This window comes from Ciona intestinalis, chromosome 1 (genome assembly GCF_000224145.3).
Source record: "Ciona intestinalis chromosome 1, KH, whole genome shotgun sequence".
Classification (NCBI taxonomy): Eukaryota; Metazoa; Chordata; class Ascidiacea; order Phlebobranchia; family Cionidae; genus Ciona; species Ciona intestinalis.
The window spans coordinates 1250161-1267574 of record NC_020166.2 but is presented as its reverse complement, the minus strand read 5'-3'; the positions used below and the strand labels follow the sequence as shown (position 1 = coordinate 1267574).

Below are 17414 nucleotides of genomic sequence, written 5' to 3'. Positions count from 1 at the left end.
TAGACACCTACAAAGTAATGTTGCTGCCCACCATGTAAGGATAAATAAGTTTTATATATTCATCAATTCAACTCCTCAGGGAGATGTTGGGAAACGAGGCAGAAGAGGAAACCCAGGATTACGTGGAGAAATCGTAAGTTTAATAAATATGATGTAACTTATTGTAGAGTAATGCTCTATAACTAATGGTTTTAACATAATACACATGGTATATAAACTCAATTAGACTACTGTCAATTTATAACATAGTTGTCTTATTATACAACAATACACATGGTGTGTGAACTCAATTGGTTCACTGTCAATATATAACATGGGTGTCTTTTTATTTAGCAAACACGCATGGTATATTCATACACCTCATGCTCACTGTTAAGTTATAACATGGGTGTTTCCTTACACACCAGATCTACATTTTGTAGATTTTGCTGTTAAATTACAACATGAGTGTCTTCTTATAAACATTATTCGATTCTGTATTATATGGGTGAGGTCCTTGTCAAGGACGTGGGATTTGAACCAGATTCGGCCCATTGCTCCAACACCCAGGAAGTTTAAGTCTTCCATGCGACCAGTGCAATATACACATTATATTCATACATCTTATACCACATATTAACAGGGACCACCTGGATTTGCAGCAGGGCCAGGACCACAAGGGAAAGTTGGTGCGTATGTAAGTAAGTAATGGTGGAGTTGCATGAGGTCAGTTTGTTTCATAAATAATTACTTTGTTGTTCATATTGTACTTGAAGCTTAAGGGTATTTTGAAATGTTCAAGATATTGTGAAATTGTATATAACAGGTATTTTTTAAACATGGCCATTGAATTCTTGAATCAATAGTGAAAATTAGAATTATCTTTGTAAAAAAAGAACTGTGTAACTGAGACTTGGTTATCAAACATAAAGTCATTTACATTGGTAACAATATTTTTTAACTTTAGTTTTGTAAATTATGTAATAGGAAGTATAAATAATATGACTTTATTTTTTAAATATGATAGTTAAATCTTACGACAGATAATTTCTTTAATAGGAAGTATAATGGTATGTCAGGTTAATATTTTTGATAGGCCAGTTAACTCTCACAGCAAAACAATAGTGAAAGCAGCATAAATTAGATATAGCTTTGTAAGTAACCTGTGTAATTCTGATTGTATACCAAAAATAAATAAAGTAATTTGGACCATGATGAAAACATTGTTGTTTAATTGATGTTTTTATTAGGGACCAAGTGGAGCAAGGGGTCCAAGAGGAAATAAAGGATTACCTGGAGCAAAGGTAATCATATATTATACTTCTGGTGAGGGTGCATGTAGGGTTAAGTGGATAGGGTCCTAGGTTCAAAGCTGCAACTGTATATGTGTCTTTGGTCAACTTGGCCTATGAGTATTTTTTTTGCAAATGGGTGTATGCGTCCTTGGGTATTGTGGGCATATGTGTTTTTGAAAAAGACACTTAAACGAAATTTCTGCAATCTTTTTCATGAAAAGGGTGTAGTTGCCAGTTGCACTAAACCAACAGAACATATATTGTTAGTAAGTGTATCTTGCATGAGTACTTTATCTGTAACAGAGCAACAACAGTCTTGCTGTTAAGCCTTGTATGCGTTATGTTTGCTTTATTTCTAATATATAGGTAATTATATCAACTAATGCATATATTTGTGTTGAGCAGGGCAGAAAAGGTGTCCGTGGTTTGAATGGACAAACAGGTCTTACAGGAATAAAGGTAACTTATCATTGTATTTCAGTCTTTGTTTATATCATAGTAATGATAGAACTTACTTTATCCTTGCGTGGTTAAAAAACGACTATGGTCAAACACGGTTGTTCTGTTTCATACACCTTCTGTCAGCTTACGAGTTACCAAGTATGTTACTTTATGGGTGATAAGACAATTTATTCCAGGGACCTCCAGGTGCAATTGGCCCAGAAGGACACCAAGGACCTCCAGTAAGAAACCTTTATTAACGTATAACTATTGGTCAGGCTTTCTAGAAATCATACAATTAGAAAATAAGACAAAAAAGGTTCTGTTGATTAAGTATTGCAAAAAAAATAGAAATACGCTTCTTAACTTGCATTTTTCCATATTTTTTTTTATCTATAACTTGTTTTAAAGACTGCTGTTTTGCTGTTGATTTCCTTCCTTGTTTTTGACAGATAACAACTTATGTTATTCACAAAGATATTTCTGATATTCTAACAATCACTTTTACACAGGGCGTACCAGGATCTATTGGATACCCAGGCTACCCAGGGCCAGAGGTACTAAACTTGATTTTGAATTATTTGTTCTTTTTATTCTCAATCCTAGGGTGTTGATAAACTAACTAGTACCGATTCGTTTTAGGCGCTATATGCAAACTCCAGTTAAGGCAAAGTCTATGCAAAATTTTCTTAGAAGTATATATTTAAATATAGTTAAATGAGATCTGGTTAAGGGTCGAGTTTAAAAAATCTAGTAGTTACAAGGTTAATTCATACGTTTGACTAACATGCAATTAGCTCTTATACTTTTAATGCTAAACCAGTTAAGAGAGATCTAGTGAAAAGTGATAAAACAAAAAATACTTTTTTTTATTTTAAAAGTTAATGCTCAAGTTTTTTTGATGCATGTTTAATGCAGGGAGAGCAAGGACCAAAAGGTTTTTCAGGCTCTACAGGAGGCCCAGGGTTGCCAGTAAGTATTAACACACTATGTTGATATAAATATTTCGAAATTAGTATGTTTACACGTATAGCAATGTATAACAGACATCTATACTTAATATTCTGCTTGAAATATATTTTTTAAAGAAGTGATCTTATGGCCCTAAAGTCTTGCTACATTATACACCAATTGCTGTTTTTTTAAATAAATTTTCAACATAATTTGATATAAAATTTTCATCTGCAAATCATTAACTAAAATGATTTTATCCCAGGGCGATGACGGGCCATTTGGAATCCCAGGTTCACCGGGTGGCTTTGGTATTCCAGTAAGTTGTTATCTGACTTAGAAACCAAGACATTATCATGGCATTACAATATGTTACTTTTTTACATTCTTTTACGATTCCTATTTGAAAGCAATGATGTCCAATCCAGTGGTTTTTAATTTCATGATAGCTTTTACCCCCAGGATTTTTTATTTTTACCATTGTTTGTTGCTACCTTACTTCCTTTTCATTGGTTTAATTAAATTGATCTTTACTGCCTTTAAAAACATAAATTATAACTTATGTTATGCTTTAACAGGGACCTGATGGTATCCAAGGTGAACCAGGAATAAAAGGGAGCAAAGGGGAAAAAGTAAAGATGCAATTACTTAGTTAGAAGTTAATTTTTATAATGTTGTTGTTTTTATCCAGGGTTATAAAGGAAAACATGCACGGCCTGGCTTACGTGGATCTCCCGGCATACAGGTACTCATTCTATACTTTATATTTGAGTCAGTGGTTTAGCGTTTGCATTATATTAAAAGTATACCGGGTTTAATGCCCAATGCTGCTACCATTGTGGGCATATGTGTATTTGCTCCAACGCAGCTAAACTAGTATAAGTTGATCAAATAGATTTATTGTAATTAATTAGATGTAATATATGCTAACAGTGTAAAGCAATTTTACAAATGACATAAATGTTATGTTTTCTTTAAAAATCCTAACAATTTAAATATTACAATAAAGGAATGACTTCTTAAGGTAAATACAGTACCCTGGAAAACCAGTTGAACCGTTACCAATATAACATACATTTTTCAGGGTTTAAAAGGAACAAAAGGCCAGGATGGTATAAAAGGTCGCAAAGGTAACCAGGGTGACACACATGCTGGTATACCAGGAGAAAGGGGAATAAAAGGATTCACAGTATGTAGTATTTTAAACATATCTTTTATAAAATCATTGTTTAGACTGCATGACCATAAAAAAAATCTTGACTCTAATGAAACATGGAATAATGAAGTTTACTCTAATATTTTATGCAACTGGATAAAGTCTTGGAAAACATATTATTTTCCTGGTAACCCCTGGCCAAATATTTATAAGTTAAAATTTTATATTGTTATGTTTACATGATAATTTTTTAAGGGTGGATTGGGTGAAAGTGGTGCCATAGGAAGAAAAGGAAAGCAAGGAAAAAAGGTGATAAGTTTGTATAATGTACAAGTCTGATTCGGCTTTTTTTATTTTTCAAGGACTGTTTCACCTTTAACATGGTTGTAATTTGTTCAAATTATGGCCACATAAAAAAACAATTTAGAACATACTGTACAAGTCTGATTGAGCTTTTCTGGAGACTCATTTTTCAAGAACCATATTTCAATGCTCTGCCTTCATCAGAGTTGTAATTTGTTTAAGTTGTGGCCAAACAATAAAGAACATTCAAAAAATAATTCATCAATTTACATACATGGTAACTCACAAAAGGACATGAGCAGCATCAAGCAAAACACCCATGATATAATGGCAATGATTGCCCGCTAACCCCACATCAAAAAATACTTATTTTATCTTGTTGGTAAATTTTCCGCTATCTTTTGCAGGGTGCTGCAGGGAGAAAGGGGGCTCAAGGTGATCCTGGGCCACCTGGGTTTAAGGTAACACTGTTACAACTATACAATAGGCCTATGTCTCAAAATATATTTAAGTGTACAGTACAACTGTAAGTAAAGACAACCGTATTCACTTTAAACCTGCACAAACTATATAAAAAAACAATAAAGTTATAGCAGAACCCCCAAATTTGGTTATTTTTAAATGTTCTGTATGTATTAATATCTATTATCAGGGATCAAGAGGTGAAAAAGGTGACTTGGGCTTTCCTGGAGAAAGAGGTAGTCAGGTGAGTGCCTCTGCTATATTATAAGATGCGTTATTGTGTAGTGCCCTTTCATACACTGGATGAATGAATGTAACTTATTTTACCCTCGTGTGGCTGGAAAACGACAGTCGTTATCACACGGGTTTAACACCCCGTGCCAGTTTACGAGTTACCATGTATGTTACTTTGTTGATGATGGATTATTCATTCAGTACACAAAGTAAATCTAATGTTTGATTGCAGGGTAGACCTGGTGTGCCTGGAATAAAAGGAAAGAAGGGGAAAAGGGGACCAAAAGTAAGACTGTGACAAAAAATGATTTAATGTTGTTGGTTACATTTAGTTTTAAATTTGTTGCATTTTGATTTCTCTTGTTAAAAACATTTTCCTTCAGAATGTAGGTGGCACAGAAGGGCCAATTGGAACGCCAGGACCGCCTGGTGCAAGGGTAAGTAACACTTGGTAGGCAATTAAGTGACAAAGAAGACGGTTAAGTGAATAATAATAAATCAGGCATTGGATATAAGAACTAGAAACTTTTATAACTTTTTTTACAATGTTTTTAATTTTTATTCTTAATGTTGTAAGTTAAAAAAAAAATTAAACGAAGAATAATAAAACAACATTAAATGGAGGGATTATCAACATGTGTAAATTAAGAATGTTAACTGTTAAATCAACATTGAAAGATACTGTCTTGCTGCCTTGAAATAAACAACCACCCTATTACATAGTAAATGATAGGCTTTGTTTAATAGAGATATTGGAATATCTTGCATTAGCTGCAAGTTTAAAAATAATGCACATGTTTATTTAAATATTTCTTCACATACATTACAGGGTAGGCCGGGAATTCCTGGCAAGCAAGGTGAAAAAGGAAGCACTGGAAAGAAAGGTTATTTGGGGTTTAAAGGTTTAGTTGGTTCAAAGGGAGTTTCAGGACAAGAAGTAAGTCTGTTTAAATGCAATTTTCTGTATTGTAAATGAATTACTGAAATTTGTTTTATCCTCAAGAGGCGGGGCAGTGACAGTCGTATAATATGAGTGTTCTGTTTTCCACATCTTGCGCCCCTTACAAGTGACCATGTAGGTCATTATACAGCTTTGTGGTCATTATGCAGCAGCAATGGTGACTAATGCAGTAATACCCAATCAACCAGTCTGTTTAATACAACTGTTGTTGCCTTGCCACACAGACATATAATTAACATTCATTCATTTATGTCAAGGGTACAAAAGGTAAGAAGGGAGACCAAGGTGAAGTTGGTCTAACAGGAAGTAAAGGTGTGCTTGGGAAATCTGGACAAAAGGGAACCAGTGGCCAACCTGGTGCCCAGGTAAATTCTTCTACTAAAATAACGCAATTAGAAAGCTAAAATCTTGCAAGTTGTTTACTGTAGTTCAGAAATCCTGTTGTATGAGCTTTTAGTTACTATTTACCTTTACAGCGATCATTTTAACTTCCAACATCACTAAAGATGGATTAAATTTTTTAAACCTAAGTGTTTAAAAATGAAGACAATTGTTTCATGTATATGTCCTGTTATGTTCAGATCGAAACAACTTAGTTTACATCTGTAATTTGCATTAGAAATTTGTGTTTATTTAACATTCATAACTTGGAGAATATTGGAGTAACTGTACCTGCCTATACAGGGTTCAACGGGTGCAAAGGGTGAGCAAGGGGAAAGAGGATTACCAGGAGTCAAGGTAAGAGGTTGACTGATAAACCTTATACTTATATTGTTGCTCTTAGGCATATTATATGTGCTTTGTAAATCAGCTTCTGCAAGTATGATACCTTATTTAATACATTAAGCATATAAACTAAGGGAAAGCATAATTACTAATGAAATACAATCATAACTCCTTGGATACAAAATGGCTTGGATAAAAAATATAATTTTATATACAGTTTATGACACAATATAATTATTTTTAATGTGCGAGTACTATAGCATTAAAGTTTTCTAATCAATTCGGAGACAAGGAACGGAAATGAGCCGTTGGTTGACTTAACTTCAGCGTTTCATACGTTCCTTATATTTGAATGGTTACTGGCATCATGTTTATCCCTAAATATTCAGATCCTATACATATTACAACAGGATGTTGTATTTTTCGACCCCTTTTTAGCATGCTATTATTCTATCCTCATATAATTATAACCCATATATATTACAACTTGTTTAAAATTTTATTTTAATCAATACTTATTATAATTTTTTATATAAAGATCTATTGTTTAATATTTGTTTTTAACTTTTTACTATGTTTTTTTACTAAACTAGGGGGAAACAGGCCAACCAGGCTTATCTGGTGTTCAAGGTTCTAAAGGCATAATGGTAAGTAATAGTTTATGTGCTGAATATATGGGGAACATAACATGTATGTTGCAACACAGGGAGAAGCTGGTAGCAAAGGTTCAAAGGGAGCTATGGGTTTAACAGGGCCACAAGTAAGTACATACTTATATTTGAGTTTCTTAATGTTATGAAACATCTTGTACATGGTTTTAACCCCATCAAAGCTTGTTGCAGCTCTAATAATATTCATATGGCACTGCTTGAATATTACATTTGTGTAATACATGTGTGAATAAATATTGGCTACTGCTTCATTCACAAATTTACTTACAAAATTAAACATAATTATACAAAACATTACATATGTGGTAAACTGTACGTAGGCACCAGATGTATGAAACAGAACACCTTTGTTAAAACGACTGTCGTTGCCTTAGAATTTGAGGATAAAAATATTCACATTATTCGCTATATCCTCTCTTTTCGTTTAAAATATTTCTAAATCTTCGCTACCATAATCGAAGAGACAAATAAAAGGAAGTTAGTTACCAATGTATTATTACATAATTTGTTTTGAAAATATATTTCACCAGGGCAAGACTGGTAAAGATGGAAAGCCTGGACAAAGCATTAAAGGCATGATGGTAACCGATTTCCTATATGTCATATATTTATGTGGATTGAACAGAAAAATATAAAAGATACTTTTTAGGGTGAAAAGGGAGAGATGGGAGACAAGGGACAACCTGGAATGATTGGACCAATGGTAAGTAGTTTGTGGTATTCATGGCATAGTGTAGTTAATGGTGTTTGGTTATGCAGGGCAAGCCAGGAGTTAATGGAACAACTGGATTGCAAGGAGATCGGGGTATAAAGGTAAGATAGGATCAACTTGATCAAAAATACGATAAAAAAAATATGAAGCAGAATTAAGTTTGAAGTTCTGATTAAATTAAGTATGAGTAAATGTTACTTATTTATTATCACTTGGTGGATATTAAAAGTTGTTCAAAAATGGGTGTTCTGTTCCATACACCTCATGCACGCTTATTTTACTCACAAAGTTACACACATAGTAACTTGTATTATTTTTGTTCCTACGTAGGGTGTGCCTGGTCATGCTGGTATAGATGGTGCAATAGGAGAACCTGGACCTCCAGGAATACCTGGTCTTCAAGGTGAAAAGGGTATAAGAGGTCTTAAGGGTTTACCTGGGTTGCATGGACAGAAGGGTGGTATTGGACCAAAAGGAGAACTTGGACTAAAGGTAAGATTTCATTAAAAAGTTAATGTTGTGTTAAACTCCATTGGTTATACAGGGCAAAGGAAAACGTGGACCGATTGGCATAAAAGGGCCAAAGGGTGAAAAGGTTGGTGTACTGTTTGAATCAAAAGCTAAGTGTTAATGTAATAATTGTTACAGGGTTATATAGGAGCTGTGGGTGTACAAGGAAAGAATGGAAGCATTGGAGTAATTGGGCCAGTTGGATTGAAAGGAATAAAAGGAACACAGGTATTTCCATATTGAAAATTTAAAAGTGTAATAATTGAATGAATGTAACTTATTTATGCTCAAATAAAAGCAATTTCAGAAGTTAAAATACAAATTTTCTGTTTCATACACCTCATGCCAGTATGCCACCAGTAGATTTCTGGATATTTATACACAAACATTTTTTTTCTGTAACTTGTTTTAAAATTTCATTTAAAAAACCCATTTGGATTGTAGCTTTGAAATTAAGTGTACAAATACAAATTATAATAGGCCCAGAGTATTTATTCATAGTTATAAATTACAGGGAGCAATCGGCCCAAAAGGTTTTCCTAGCAAAAGAGGCATACCAGGGCCAATGGTAAGACACAAATTTATTTATGCTTAAATATAGCTAATATTGAACTTGCATTTCTAGGGTGTTGTTGGTCCATCTTTTGAAGGGGTGGTAAGTTAAAAGACTTTTATTTTTTTATTAAACTTGATGGAGCGTTCTACAGAGAAAAACATGAGGCTTTTATTGTTCTAAATTTGGAAGTGGTATACCATTTTAAATAGTGAAGTGGTATAACAATAATATATATAATGTATTTAAGCCGGTTTCTAAAGATGACATTTCTATTTTTAAGCCAATTCTGTTTCTACTGAAGTACTTTAGGTCAAGCTTATTTTAGATAATAAAGAATTTAAGACATTAGTTCATTTGTGTGTTTGTAGAATATTGTACAGATATATTGCTAAATTTGATATATTATAGGCTCATCAAACAATTTTTTACAACTCCCCCAATGTTTTTTTTTTAAATTAACACATATAAAATGAAAGTCTATGTTACATATTGGCTATCATGTTTATGATAAGACTTACCACATATATTGTTTACAGAAAAATACAACAGATAAACTATCTCAAGAAACTCTTCTGCACTATGATCTTGTAAGTCGGGTGTAGCTACGTTCTTACATACTCTGCTAACAATGTTTAATATACAGCAAGGAAACGGCGCATTTGAACATCTTTCCAGCAATATGTTTGACATTTACACCACTGTCCTGTTGTTACTTGCCTCTCCACTTGGATCTCCATATTACCCAGCAAGGACCTGCAGAGACCTATTGATATCACATCCAAAACTACCAGATGGTAAGTAGTGACCCCAAGCAAGGAAGAATATTAGGTTTAATTTTTAATGATATGTTTCAAAATATTTCTTCAGTATTTCACTTTTGGGATAGGAAGATTAGTAAATTCGAACTTATGTGAAATCCGTGCAACCATTGCAAATGTAAAATCTCAATGCATAAAAGAACTTGTATACTTAAAGTTTGTAAAGCAAAGAATCGTAAAACTATTAGGTTTTTTGATGGCATAGAGACTTTTTTGTATAATGCATTGAATTACCTTTTCCCTAGGTTACTACTACATTGATCCAAATGAAGGCTGCCCTGCAGATGCAATTAAAGTGTTTTGTAACTTTACTGCTGGTGGTTCTACTTGTGTGACTCCAACACGAGATCAGGTGAAAGGATATGTTAGATATTGAAGTCATATATGTAGTTACATACATAGTAACTTGTAATCGAGCATTAGGTTTATTAAAACAGAACATCCGTATTATAACAGCTATCATTGTCCCCACCACTTGATTATTTTATGGGAAATCCATCATTCAACTCTACCTGTATGATAGTCCAACCCTTGGGATAATAAAGCTTTTGCTGATGTTTCAACAAAGTTCAAAAACTTGAGTTTGTGTAAATCATATTTCTATTGTGTAAATCACATGCCACATCTAAACTGATTAAGATAGAATGTGCACATCTTTTGTAAATCAACATGAATGGATGAGAATTATTATGACATTTTTACATTAAACTATTTATTACTGCAGTATATTATCCAAGTGAGCTAATAAAAGTAGAATACCAATCATACCTTATATAGCAGTATTAAAACTTAATTGAACTGATTGACTTCTAGCTTCCATTTCAACGGTGGACTACTAGAATCAAATATTACCGAAGAAAATATTTGTGGTGGAGAAGATATAAAGGAGGGCATATGATCAACTACTCAGCAGGCAAAGTGCAATTAAAAATACTTCGGTATTTCAGCAAATTTGCTGTTCAGGTATAAATAATATATATTTCCATATAAAGTGCCACTGCCCTAAATGTTTTAAACTAGATCCAGAAACTGTTGTAAATTAATAAAATGCATGTGAAATATTATTACAACATGACTTGGTCTGGATGTGATTAGGTATACTTTTATTCTATTTTACATGGGTAACCTCCATTAGTGTGGCTGGCCGTGGCGTGTAATGGGACATGAAATTTAAGCCAAAGTTAGCTCATTACCACAACACCCATGGTGCTATAAATCATTAGTGACCAGTTGGTTAAGAACACTTCCAACTATCCATATTGAGCATTGAATACAGTATCATGTGGTTCCAAGTGCCTGACCATTGGGGCATTGCTCCCAAATCCCAGTCACATTTAAAATTTAATAAAGATGCATTTTAAATATACAGAAATTCAAGTTCAAGTGCATGGGTGTTGTGGCTGCCTATGACACACAATACAACAGCTACACAAGCTCATTAAAGTACAGAGGAGATGATGGAAGCGTGCATAAGCTGTTGGATGGGGAAGCTTCATATTATATAAGCAATGATGGATGCCAAGTAAGACACTAAAAAAAGACAACTAATGTTTGATTGACTGACCATTAAACCAGTGTAGACCTGTGTAATACATAGCAGTTAGGCATTACCACAACAGAAGCATACGAATCCAAAAGTAGTGCTGACGAATTATCTCGGTACAATTTTAACTAACACATAAAATATATACATGTTTACTAATGCATTTACACACCCAAGTTTTTATTTCTAATGTTTTATATTTGATTAGTTTAAAACCATGGAAGAGGCAGAGACAGAATTTACGATCCGGACAAACGATCTATCAATGCTACCTGTTCGTGACTTCTCGGTTGCAAACGTGAAAAAGTTCAGCAAGTTTGGGTTGAATATTGGGCCTGTCTGTTATCTATGATGTGTAGAAGCAGATTGAGAATATGAATAAAGAGAAGCTATGTACGTCATGGATTAGAAGAGCGTGATCTGCTGGTGATGTAAAAGAAAGGCAAACAGACAATGGAACTTTGCTTTAGCCTCAAAATGGATTCACAAAATGTAACCAATTCAAACTGCAGCCCCTGCAAATACTTGCGCAATAACTGCATGCCTGCTATGTGCTCTTACTGGCTTTCTCTTCGTGTTTTAAAAGCCAACAACTTGGCAGAAACTATTTGAGTCTCTCCCTTAACTCACTGTGCAGATTCTATAGTTCACTTAGATTGATTTCAAATTATGTTATAGGTCATCTTATAATTAGTAAAATATTAAGCAACACACTGTGTGAACACGAGCGCAATATGTCATAACTTCAATTGGATTTACTCGTACTGCGGTATCAGCGAAACACCCCGCATCAGAAAACTTGTACACCACATTGCAGTCTTGTTTCTTTTACAGCGCCGAAACATGTATGTGTACAAGCTACCTTGAAATTTGCACTTAACAGACACTCCACAGCATAAATCAGTTCACAAACTGAATAGATACTGCCGTAGTTGTACCACAAGATTCCTATGCATGCATATGCATCATTATACATTGTACCACTGCATGCTATATCAAAATGCACAACCATTTGGGTCATGCAGACCCATTAAGTGTTCTAACGTTCCTGATTATTTTATTTCACAATTATTGCCTCATGTTTTGGTCCGCCTACCTTCATACAGCATAATTATATACTTTACTGCAAATAACTTTAAATGCACATTAACTATTGTTGTAAAATACACAGAATTATGCTACGTTTGTTCATATAACATTTAAAACTGGAAGGTTATAGACAGACTGTAGTTTTAGGTTTAAATTGACTTTACAATAAATTTAGTTTGATTAGTAACTAAATAACTCATTAAAAAAACACGGCAAAATATCATGCCAACAAATATTCAAAATGGCGGCTGACTAGAGACCAGCCGCGGTTATTGTTCAGTCAATGAAGACTGTTCGTAAACAATTGCCATCTGTGACGTCATAGTAAAAAAACGGATTGCGCAAGTAATAATGAGCAAGCGTGGTAAGTTTAGGAGCTGGAGTGAAAATTTATCGCAATGTTATTGGCTTGTAAGCTAATGCTAATAATGGCAGCTATAGGCTGCCCCCGACTGGCAGTTGGAATGAATGTAACTATGCTAGATTACTTTACGGATGAAGAACTGAAGTTACAATACCTGATTCCAAAGGTAAACAACTCAATTGCGCAATGGAACTTTAGAAGGTAATTTGAACAGAAATATTTGACAGTTATTATTACTGTATTAAAGTGATTTAACACGTAGCATAGGCGACGTATATTATAACTGTTAAACTTTGCACGTTGCGAGATGTATGTGATATATACAACTGTTTACGCTAAATACGCTTTATGTACTTATCACCTTACAAAACGTATAATATATAGTAGTAAAATACATATATACAACACACACTTACCAATGCTCTAGCATTGTTCTTTAAATCTGTATCCTTCATTTAGTATGAGAACGCGAACTACCGGCACAGTTCTGTTTCAGCTACCCACGCCGAAAGATTATATATATGACAACATAATGAACCTATTGCAGTTGATTGTTACGTTCATATGAATGCAATCATTACAGTTACAAAGGGAAAATTATACGTGAATACTTCATAAACAACCACACGTTCAGTACAGTAGAAGTTACAGGCGATGATACCATCTCTAGTTTATATGTATCTCCGCTGGCACTACTCGATGCAGGTAAACCATAAAATTTGACATGCATAAAATACCCACAGGCTACACAATTACCCTGATATTGGTTATTATAGTCTATATATTCAATTTGACACATGTTTATCTCTACGTGGTTTATCCTAGCGCGATCAGAACAGAGTTTATAACACGGGGTTCTAGTCTATATACTCCTCGTGCCCCTTACGAGTTACCATGTATGTTATTTTATGCATCATGGTGTTTATATGATTGTCAATTTGGACAATTCATGGTTTAGTAACAACTGGGTTTTTATATTTAAAACGGGTTTATTGCTAGACTTTATTTAAAGCTTTTTTCATTACTTAATAAGACGGTGTTAACTGTGAGTGCTAAGTTTGTGTTTATAGCGCTATACTAACGTACGTTTTGTTCCAGGTCGGTATGATTGCGTTTTAAACGGCAGAGTGCTTGCATCATGGCGTATTAGTGTACGATCAGTGGACACCATGCAGTATATTTTAACAGCAAGAGGACAAACTCCATGGAAAAACACTGTAAGTGTTGTATAGTTGTTCATTTCACGTACTTTTGTTTCACACATAAGCTACACAGTGGGGTTATATAAAACGGTGCACTGCAGAAGTAAAACTATATGCGAGTCATAATTTAGACAACCCAAAAAAAGACCACTGGGTTGGTACCGTTAAGTATCTTTTCCAAAAGACAAACATACGTGTCAAGTCGCAACCTACAGCATCAAACCCGTAACGTCTAGAGGCAGGCGCGCTAACTTTTTTGCCTTAGTACTGTTTGCGAGTTGACAAATTTTGTTTTGTGAGTATGACATTGAAATGTTTTCTTCCATTTTTAGACAATACGAGACAAGACTATTGGCTTAAGATGGAGTCCTTGGACAAATTGTGATGGTTGCGCTGGGAGTGGCGAGCGAAGAAGGTTTGTAATTGTACAAAACAACCATGTCCCAAATAATCCCTATGGGCCTATGGCATTATGTCCTATCCTCCCATAGCATGCCTGCTGGCTTTGGGCATCACCCGTTTATAATTTATAAAATGTAATAAAAATGACCACCCCAACCTAGTTTGCTTGTTACTAGGTATGACTATCAAATTTTTTAAACCAAATGGCTGAACACTCCTTAACCAAAGGCTTGAGTTTAGAACTGTTGTTAAACTACACAGAAAAAAAAATTGCGTTATCAGATTTGGATTTTGTTACGTCACATGGGATGAAGGTTCTGCTCATTGTAATTCTCGCGAAGTTCCGATTATGATGCGGACACTAGCGAAGAGCAGACCTGAAGAGATTGTTGTTGGAGTCTGTTACGACCAATGTTCTGATAAACAACGTGAGTTTATGTCATGAAAATGATGTACTAAATTCCTTTCACATGCGGACATGCCTTGTACATATATACATATATACCTCAACCTTCAAGTTACAGGTCGCCGTCGAGTTACAACATGGGTGTCTTTTTATACACACAGTTGGTGTATTTTTACACCGCATGTGTTATAATTTAATGTTACCAAAATGAACTTTAAAAGTATGATGTAAATATATGCTATGTTTATAATATTGATCTTTTCAGCTCCCATGTTCGTTCGTGAGCAACGAATTCTAGTGAAAAATGGAGCGAGCGTGAAGTTCACTTGCCGACAAAACGCAAGTGTCCGTGACGCGGTTCGTTGGGAACACAATGACGTCACAGTGAAACGTAATGACGTCAGCTTCGGTTACGTAGCATCAAAGTCGAGATACGTGTCCAAAGACAACAGATTTTTTTTCAATAACATCCACATGCCAAGCGGTGGAACAGTAAGGTAGTTTAAATTAAACGTTGCGTTTGGTTAGTCTGGTTTAAATTGTAAACAGTGTTATACTACTGTGGGGCAAAGTGAATACCTTTAGTACATATTATCCCATATTTCATAATTGAGTTTTCAACAACTGGTAAACCTCATTTATAGACTTGTGAAGTTGTGATAATACATTTTTTAATTATACAAACAAAATGGCGATGGCGCACTGGCTATTAAACGATTAGGGTCTGACGAAATATTTTTACATAAAAACATTTTGTTTTATTCCGATGCGGACCTAATACTTAGATCCATTTTGACCTAACCACGTATATTTTTGTTTTTAAACATTTATATAAATACATAACTTTATTTGTCTCTTCAGTTACAGTAGCTAAGATGCGAGCAATATGTAAGTACAGAAACATGAAGGAACGACAATCGAATAGGTTTATCGGTTTACAGATCAAATGTTATAACTATTGTCTGAATTTTAGAAACGCTTTATGATAAGTTATGGGATACATAATTACGAGTAATTTTTCGTTGCTTTTCAGAAACTTGGCTACTATTCTATTGAGTTATGTTTTCGTATTTAATTTATTTACTCCTTTGTGTTTCTTGTTAGATTTGCTTGCACAACGGACAGAAAGCGAAGGATTATTTTTCAACTTGTCGTCTCTCCACTGCCCACTATCGACGTCGCTAGTTTCATTGACCACATCCGCTGGATGGCGATAACGAGTGCTATCCAGGTAACTGTCTTTTTGATTTTATTGACATTTTACAGTTTACTCAGGTCATTTGCAGACGAAACTAGTTTAAATTTGTGAAGTTATGTTTCATTATCAGCAGTGACGTTTTATTGTACAGCGTCTTTATGTTAAGGTTACTAGTTGTTGTAGCTATAGTTGTGTTAATTGTGTTGTCAATATACGCATCCTTTGATATTCATAACTCAGCCGTATACGCACGTATTTAACCGCAGTGCCTGCGTATATTAAGCATCTTGATATTCACTGAACAGATGACTGTCGTTGAAGTTAACCGCGATCGGCTCTTGGCAGAACTTTCGGGCGTCGGGCGCTTAACGTCGCGTAATTAAACTCAGCTCTGCTGCCTAAGTTCTCTGCGGGTGCGCCTGGGGTCGTCACCCGGCCACGACCCGAGAAAGTGGCGAAACTGCAACCTCACGCCCGCTGTTTATTGCTTAGCGCGGTTACTGCGCTAACCACCGCTGGGACCGGTGTGCTCAGAGCTGCGCCGGCTTTCCCGCGCACCAAGGCCGCCTAATGGGCTCGCGACCGCTCGGTCAAAGCCGATCTCAGCCGCTCTTGCTTGTGATCTCATGGCTCGACGCGCGGGGTTTAATTGCTTAATGGAAAGATATCCGATAGGCCGCTATACTTAGATAGCGGCGGCAAGGGAGCGTTGGGCGTCCCGAGAGGCCCCATACCCGGTTTGATGCCGTGTTCATAATTTATTGCTTCATTGCCTCTAATGAATAGCTATCAAGGCGGACTTTTGACCCCACTATCTGTCCGCAGTCCCGGAACGCATGCAACAACACAATACCCGCTCACACCGCCTGGCGCTGCCTGTTGTACCTAATATAACCTGAGCGCATCAGTATATGTGAGCGCAAAAAGACTCTTCTTTACCAAGCTCGGCAGTGATTTAATAAAGCAGTCACAACGTTGAACAATCAGCCCAGTGGGCTTGGCGTTATTGAGTAAATTTTGCTTGATAAATTCAATATGTTTCGTTTTGTTTCAGACGATCTCGCGTCTCATTTAATTAAACTCGCAAGATTTACTTGAATTATGAATAAATTATCATTTAAAGATCTCCGATACACCACACGGATTTCTCCCGAAAAATTACACGCCATTAATTTGGATTAGATCATAAACTCCAATATGGCGGTAATACTATTGTTGGGTAAAAATGTGGATATATCGTTAGCACGTAAATATGTATATTCCATAATCGTATTTTAACAAGGCTGTTTTACAATCGTGAGGATACGTATATATAATTCTGTAAACATTCTACTACAATATTATGAGACAATAAACGAAAATAAAAACATGATCCATCTTACCCCAACGTACTCTATATGTGTAATACTTAAACCTTAACAATTAAAATGGCGAC

At 35.1% G+C, this 17414-nt stretch overlaps 2 protein-coding genes and 1 non-coding gene across 8 annotated transcripts in view; all 3 read left to right on the top strand.

Moving 5' to 3' along the window:
• LOC100184304 (collagen alpha-1(I) chain) overlaps window positions 1–12499 on the top strand; it is a 34987-nt gene extending 22488 nt beyond the window's left edge. For all 3 annotated transcript variants that reach the window (XM_026837504.1, XM_018817773.2, XM_026837500.1), the window contains exons 27-61: window positions 80–133; window positions 623–676; window positions 1230–1283; window positions 1680–1733; window positions 1913–1957; window positions 2228–2272; window positions 2634–2687; window positions 2932–2985; window positions 3245–3298; window positions 3358–3411; window positions 3751–3855; window positions 4078–4131; window positions 4533–4586; window positions 4778–4831; window positions 5054–5107; window positions 5205–5258; window positions 5651–5758; window positions 6040–6147; window positions 6467–6520; window positions 7102–7155; window positions 7215–7268; window positions 7710–7760; window positions 7829–7882; window positions 7939–7992; window positions 8222–8383; window positions 8436–8486; window positions 8540–8629; window positions 8916–8969; window positions 9027–9056; window positions 9494–9544; window positions 9601–9751; window positions 10021–10127; window positions 10589–10738; window positions 11145–11297; window positions 11527–12499. In XM_026837504.1, the coding sequence (XP_026693305.1) occupies window positions 80–133; window positions 623–676; window positions 1230–1283; window positions 1680–1733; window positions 1913–1957; window positions 2228–2272; window positions 2634–2687; window positions 2932–2985; window positions 3245–3298; window positions 3358–3411; window positions 3751–3855; window positions 4078–4131; window positions 4533–4586; window positions 4778–4831; window positions 5054–5107; window positions 5205–5258; window positions 5651–5758; window positions 6040–6147; window positions 6467–6520; window positions 7102–7155; window positions 7215–7268; window positions 7710–7760; window positions 7829–7882; window positions 7939–7992; window positions 8222–8383; window positions 8436–8486; window positions 8540–8629; window positions 8916–8969; window positions 9027–9056; window positions 9494–9544; window positions 9601–9751; window positions 10021–10127; window positions 10589–10738; window positions 11145–11297; window positions 11527–11670 (2577 nt within the window). In that variant the 3' untranslated portion in view covers window positions 11671–12499. The remainder of the gene's footprint in view (window positions 1–79; window positions 134–622; window positions 677–1229; window positions 1284–1679; window positions 1734–1912; window positions 1958–2227; window positions 2273–2633; window positions 2688–2931; window positions 2986–3244; window positions 3299–3357; window positions 3412–3750; window positions 3856–4077; window positions 4132–4532; window positions 4587–4777; window positions 4832–5053; window positions 5108–5204; window positions 5259–5650; window positions 5759–6039; window positions 6148–6466; window positions 6521–7101; window positions 7156–7214; window positions 7269–7709; window positions 7761–7828; window positions 7883–7938; window positions 7993–8221; window positions 8384–8435; window positions 8487–8539; window positions 8630–8915; window positions 8970–9026; window positions 9057–9493; window positions 9545–9600; window positions 9752–10020; window positions 10128–10588; window positions 10739–11144; window positions 11298–11526) is intronic.
• Window positions 6797–6853, top strand: mir4067 (microRNA 4067). Its single transcript, NR_034460.1, has one exon. It is a non-coding gene; the product is annotated as a microRNA 4067 (primary transcript).
• A 122-nt stretch (window positions 12500–12621) lies between the features above and the next one.
• LOC100181932 (protein FAM187B-like) lies at window positions 12622–17360 on the top strand. Of its 4 annotated transcripts, none has more exons than XM_026838023.1 (8): window positions 12622–12972; window positions 13355–13476; window positions 13870–13988; window positions 14306–14388; window positions 14658–14803; window positions 15047–15278; window positions 15886–16012; window positions 17103–17360. In XM_026838023.1, the coding sequence occupies exons 1-8, from the start codon at window positions 12806–12808 to the stop codon at window positions 17166–17168; spliced, it is 1062 nt and encodes a 353-aa protein (XP_026693824.1). In that variant the 5' UTR covers window positions 12622–12805; the 3' UTR covers window positions 17169–17360. The 4 variants fall into 4 exon arrangements, with proteins under 4 accessions (XP_026693824.1, XP_018666723.1, XP_018666721.1 ...); XM_018811178.2 differs by having other exon boundaries at window positions 17034–17360; XM_018811176.2 differs by having other exon boundaries at window positions 16805–17360.
• The last annotated feature ends 54 nt before the right edge of the window (window positions 17361–17414 follow it).

Coding starts and splice junctions, on each gene's coding strand:
- LOC100181932 (XM_002120001.4), top strand. CDS start 12,806: ATGTTATTGGCTTGTAAGCTAATGCTAATAATGGCAGCTATAGGCTGC. Junction 12,973..13,354: donor GCGCAATGGAACTTTAGAAG/GTAATTTGAACA, acceptor CAATCATTACAG/TTACAAAGGGAAAATTATAC. Junction 15,279..15,885: donor CCAAGCGGTGGAACAGTAAG/GTAGTTTAAATT, acceptor GTTTCTTGTTAG/ATTTGCTTGCACAACGGACA.